The 6,000-nt window shown below is 47.7% G+C and overlaps 1 protein-coding gene across 1 annotated transcript in view; it reads right to left on the bottom strand.

Moving 5' to 3' along the window:
• Window positions 1-367: 367 nt before the first annotated feature.
• Window positions 368-6,000, bottom strand: part of LOC139266679 (equilibrative nucleobase transporter 1-like) — an 84,205-nt gene continuing 78,572 nt past the window's right edge. Inside the window, exons 11-12 of the mRNA XM_070884269.1 lie at window positions 1,259-1,382; window positions 368-538 (exon numbers count right to left, since the gene is read on the bottom strand). Coding sequence (XP_070740370.1) covers window positions 368-538; window positions 1,259-1,382 — 295 coding nt within the window. The remainder of the gene's footprint in view (window positions 539-1,258; window positions 1,383-6,000) is intronic.

Below are 6,000 nucleotides of genomic sequence, written 5' to 3'. Positions count from 1 at the left end.
CTTGACCCCCCCATTCCCCAACCTACACCCCCGCAAACTCACACCCCAACACCCCACATCCCCTCCAACACCAACCCCCATACCTACATGCTCCCAAACCAACACCCCAACACCCCATACACCCCCCAACCCTGGCCCCCGACGCCCCAATCTACAGCCCCCAAACCCACACCCCAATACCCCACACACCCAACCCCAACCCCCCCCATCTCCCAACTTACATGCTCACAAACCCACACCTGTACAGAGCACCCCTCCAACCATGAGCCCCCATACTACACCTGCCCACACCCACTCCAGAACACCCCCCACCCCACCCCCACTTGACACCATCCCCGACACCTCCCACCCCAAGCAGATGTCCAGCTCAGATATCGTTTCCCGACACAGGTTGATCGTCCGTCTCTCCCAAGCCTGGCACTTCGACTCGGTAGTGCTTCACTGTGCCTCTCTGCTGGGTTTCCCGTCGGCAGTGCAGGTAAACATTGATGGGATGGACATATGTCAAGGTTACCAGGACGATTAATCCGATGTTCAACTGCGTCAAGAGGGACAAAAAAAGGCAAACAGAGAGTTTGTGTTCAGGCAACAGCAATCTCAAACCCTTATCATAGAATCATAGAATAGTACAGCACAGAAGGTGGCCATTCGGCCCATCGAGTCTGTGCCAGCTCTTTCGAAGAGCAATCCAGTTAGTCCCACTCCCCGCTCTTACCCCATATCCCTGCAATTTTTTCTCATTTTAAGTATTTATCCAATTCCCTTTTGAAAGTTACTTTTGAATCTGTATCCACCACCCTACCAGGCAGTGCATTCCAAATCCTAACCACTTGTTGTGGAAAAAAATGTTTGCTCAGACGCCTCTGGTTCTTTTACTAATCTGTCCCTCCGGTCCCTTCAGCCACTGGAAACAGTTCCTCTTTATTTACTCTATGTAAACCCTTCAGGTTTTTCAACACTTCTTCAAATCTCCTCTTAGCCTTCTCTGCTCTAAGGAGAAAAGCCCCAGCTTTTCCAGATTCTCCGAAATCTCTTCTGCATTCCCCAAGGCCTTCAGGTCTTTCCTAACGTGTGGTGCCCAGAATTGGACGCAGTACTTCAGCTAGGGCCGAACCAATGTCTTATAAAGGTTCAGCATAACTTCCTGACTTTTGTACTCTATGCCTCTATTTATAAAGCCTACTGTCTCTCTCTATCTCACTGTACCCGTGACTGTCTGGCACAGATCACAGGGAGACCCGGACCTCCCGATACTCACATACAAGGGGTCACCGTGCAAGGGTCCCTTGACCAGAATGAAGCAAGGGTACTGGAGCAGATTTACAATTGCCGCAAGAGCCAGTAGCAGTCCATAGACCTTCCCAAAGTGGCGAGGAGGGAACCTGCAGGGAACAAGCAGAGAGAGAGGAGGACGTTCAGAGAATTACATTGGGTCGACAGCACAGAAATAGACCATTTGACCGAACTGGTCCATGCCGGCGTTTATACTCCATTTGAGTCTCCTCCCACCCCTCTTCATCTCACCCCGTCAACATATCCCTCTATTCCTTTCTCCTTCATGTGTTTATCTAGCTTCCCCTTAAATGTATCTCTGCTATTTGGTAGCGAGTTCCACACAGCTTGCTTGTGTGTAAATTGGTTGCCGCGTTTCCTACATTGCACCAGTGACTGCACTCCATAGAAACATAGAAACATAGAAATTAGGTGCAGGAGCAGGCCATTCGGCCCTTCGAGCCTGCTCCGCCATTCAATAAGATCATGGCTGATCATTCAACCTCAGTTTCCTTTTCCTGCTTTCTCTCCAGATCCCTTGATCCCCTTGGCTGTAAGGGCCATATCTAATTCCCTTTTGAATATATCTAATGAACTGGCCTCAATAACTTTCTGTGGTAGATAATTGCACAGGTTAACCACTCTCTGAGTGAAGAAGTTTCCCCTCATCTCGGTCCTAAATGGTTACCTCTTATTCTTAGACTGTGACCCCTGGTTCTGGAACTCCCCAGCAACAGGAACATTCTTCCTGCCTCTAACCTGTCCAATCCCATCAGAATTTTATATGTTTCTATGAGATCCCCTCTCATTCTTCTAAACTCCAGTGGATACAAGCCCAGTTGATCCAGTCTTTCCTCATATGTCAGTCCTGCCATCCCAGGAATCAATCTGGTGAAGCTTCGCTGTACTCCTTCAATAGCAAGAACGTCCTTCCTCAGATGAGGGGACCAAAACTGAACATAATATTCCAGGTGTGGCCTCACCAAGGCCCTGTACAACTGTATTAAGACCTCCCTGCTCCTATGCGCAAATCCTCTAGCTATGAAGGCCAACATGCCATTTGCCTTCTTCACCACCAGCTGTAACTGCATGACAAACTTCAATGACTGATGTACCATATCACCCAGGTCTCATTGGCTGAGAAGTGTTTTGAGACGTCTGGTGGTCGTGAAAGGCACTATATAAATTCAAGTCTTTCTTTTTCTTTTCTTTTTCTAACCACTCTCTGGGTAAAGAAGTTTCTCCTTTCCTACGGGATTTATTTGTGACAATTTTCGATTGATGATTTCCTAGTTTTGCGCCCTTCCCACAATTGGAACCATCTTCTCTAATCATAGTGTGTGTGTGGGGAGTCTGAATGGACTCCTGGTCTCAGGGTTCCAGATTTACCTGTGTGTGTGTGTGTGTCTGTGTGTGTGGGGAGTCTGAATGGACTCCTGGTCTCAGGGTTCCAGATTTACCTGTGTGTGTGTGTGTGTCTGTGTGTGTGGGGAGTCTGAATGGACTCCTGGTCTCAGGGCTCCAGATTTACCTGTGTGTGTGTGTGTGTCTGTGTGTGTGGGGAGTCTGAATGGACTCCTGGTCTCAGGGCTCCAGATTTACCTGTGTGTGTGTGTGTGTCTGTGTGTGTGGGGAGTCTGAATGGACTCCTGGTCTCAGGGCTCCAGATTTACCTGTGTGTGTATGTGTGGGGAGTCTGAATGAACTCCTGGTCTCAGGGTCCCAGATTTACCTGTGTGTGTGTGTGTGGGGAGTCTGAATGGACTCCTGGTCTCAGAATACCAGATCTAACAATGAGTATTGGAGTCTGAATGAACTCCTGGGCCCTGAAATTTGGCACCTTAGCGCCGGCAGTTAAGGCCGGTTTGGGTTAGGGGGAAAAAATGGCGTCTGCCTCGCTTCCACCCACTTCCGGCGCGGCCCACACTGGTCGCCATCTTGGTGCGAGCGATAACACGGGCAGGACGAGCTTGTGCAGGCCGTGTGCAGAGTCGGCAGATCGTGACGTCAGTCAGCGTGCAATGCTGATTTGATGCATGACCTGCCATTTTGGACATCGCCGTCCCAAACAACGGTTCTCCGAAACTCACACAGCTGGACATGTGATCAGCTACACGAGGGACCCCACCAGCGCTATTTAAAGGGAAACATTCAACTTGCATTTGTATAGCGCCTTTCACGACCACCGGACTTCTCAAAGCGCTTTACAGCCAATGAAGTACTTTTGAAGTGTAGTCACTGTGGTCAGTTGATTATTTCTCTTGTACTGGCTCTTGCAGTGTTCATATCAATACTGGCTTGTTGGAAGACATTTATAACATTGTTAAAGTATGCAGGGAGTGCTGCTGGACATGGGAAGGCATTGGTTGGAACTGGAAGGCCTCTGAATACACCACTTGCTGCCAGTCAAGGGGGCTCTACCTGTAGTCCCCCTCACACTGCAGCATAACATGGAGATGGAGCAGTGGCAGCAAAGACAAGCTGCCCACAATGGGAGGTGGAGGAGGGGGAGAAGGGCTGTCAGCAGAGGCCTTACCCACCGAGTGTCTTCAGGGAGCACTTCTCATTCCTACACCTAAACCAGGAGCAGTGTGTTGGGAGGCTCCGTGTCACCAAGGATGTAGTCACAGATTTCTGCCACCTCCAACATCCAGACCTGCAGCCTGAGATCGGGGCGACGACATTGCTGCCAGTGGCCCTCAAGGTGACTTGGCCCTGAATTTTTCCCCAACTGATTCTTCTGGGCTGGAACAGATGTCAGCGCTAACATCTCACAGTTTGCTATCCATCGCTACATCTACTAGGTCACAGAGGCTCTGAACTCCAGTAGAAGGGACTTCACTGTCTTCTCACATAGAAACATAGAAACATAGAAAATAGGTGCAGGAGTAGGTCATTCGGCCCTTCGAGCCTGCACCACTATTCAATAAGATCATGGCTGATCATGCAACTTCAGTTCCCCATTCCTGCTTTCTCTCCATACCCCTTCATCCCTTTAGCCGTAACAGCCACATCTAACTCCCTTTTGAATATATCGAACGAACTGGACACAACAACTTCCTGTGGTAAAGAATTCCACAGGTTCACAACTCTCTGAGTGAAGAAGTTTCTCCTTATCTCGGTCCTAAATGGCTCATCTCTTATCCTTAGACTGTGACCCCTGGTTCTGGACTTCCCCAACATCGGGAACATTCTTCCTGCATCTAACCTGTCCAATCCCATCAGAATTTTACATGTTTCGATGAGATCTCTCTCATTCTTCTACATTCCAGTGAATATAAGCCTAGTCGATCCAGTCTATCTTTATAGGTCAGTCCTGCCATCCCGGGAATCAGTCTGGTGAACCTTTGCTGCACTCCCTCAATAGCAAGAATGTCCTTCCTCAGATTAGGGGACCAAAACTGCACACATTACTCAAGGTGTGGTCTCACCAAGGCCCTGTACAATTGCAGTAAGATCTCCCTGCTCCTATACTAAAATCACCTCGTTATGAAGGTCAGCATGCCATTTGCCTTCTTTACTGCCTGCTGTACCTGTATTGCCTACTTTCAATGACTGATGTATCATGACACCCAGGTCTCGTTGCACCGCCCCTTTTATTAATCTGTCACCATTCCGATAATAATCTGCCTTCCTGTTTTTGCAACCAAAGTGGATAACCTCACACTTATCTACATTATACTGCATCTGCCATGCATTTGCCCATTCACCTAACCTGTCCAAGTCCCCCTGCAGGCTCCGAGCATCCTCCTCGCACCTCACACTGCCACCCAGCTCAGTGTCATCTGCAAACTTGGAGATATTACATTCAATTCCTTTGTCTAAATCATGAATGTATATTGTAAATAGCTGGAGTCCCAGCACTGAATCCTGTGACACCCCAGTAGACACTGCCTGCCATTCTGAAAAGGACCCGTTTATTCCCACTCTTTGCTTCCTGTCTGCCAGCTAGTTCTCTATCCACGTCAATACATTGACCCCAATATCAAGTGCCTTAATTTTGCACACTAATCTCTTGTGTGGCACCTTGTCAAAATCTTTTTGAAAGTCCAAATACACCACATCAACTGGTTCTCCCTTATCCACTCCACTAGTTACATCTTAAAAAAATTCTAGAAGCTTTGTCAAGCATGATTTCCCTTTTATAAATCCATGCTGACTTGGACCGATCCTGTCACTGCTTTCCAAATGCGCTGCTATTACATCTTTAATAATTGATTCCAACATTTTTCCCACTACCGATGTCAGGCTAACCAGTCTATAATTCCGTGTTTTCTCTCCCTCCTTTTTTAAAAAATGGGGTTACATTAGCTACCCTCCAGGCCATAGGAACTGAACCAGAGTCTATAGACTGATGGAAAATGACTACCAATGCATCCACTATTTCTAGGGCCACTTCCTTAAATATTCTGGGATGCAGACTATCAGGCCCTGGGGATTTATCAGCCTTCAGTCCCTTCAATTTCCCGAACACCATTTCCTGACCAATAAGGATTTCACTCAGTTCCCCATTCTGGCTAGACCCTCGGTTCCCCAGTATTTTTGGGAGGTTATTCATGTGTTCCTTAGTGAAGACAGAAGAAAAGTATTTGTTCAATTGGTCTGCCATTTCCTTGTTTCCCATTATGAATCACCCTGATTCTGACTGCAAGGGACCTAAATTAGTCTTCACTAATCTTTTTCTCTTCACATATATATAGAAGCTTTTGTAGTCAGTATTTATATTCC

The sequence above is a fragment of the Pristiophorus japonicus genome, chromosome 7, assembly GCF_044704955.1.
Source record: "Pristiophorus japonicus isolate sPriJap1 chromosome 7, sPriJap1.hap1, whole genome shotgun sequence".
Lineage (NCBI taxonomy): Eukaryota > Metazoa > Chordata > Chondrichthyes > Pristiophoridae > Pristiophorus > Pristiophorus japonicus.
This window is presented reverse-complemented; position numbering and strand designations above follow the sequence as displayed.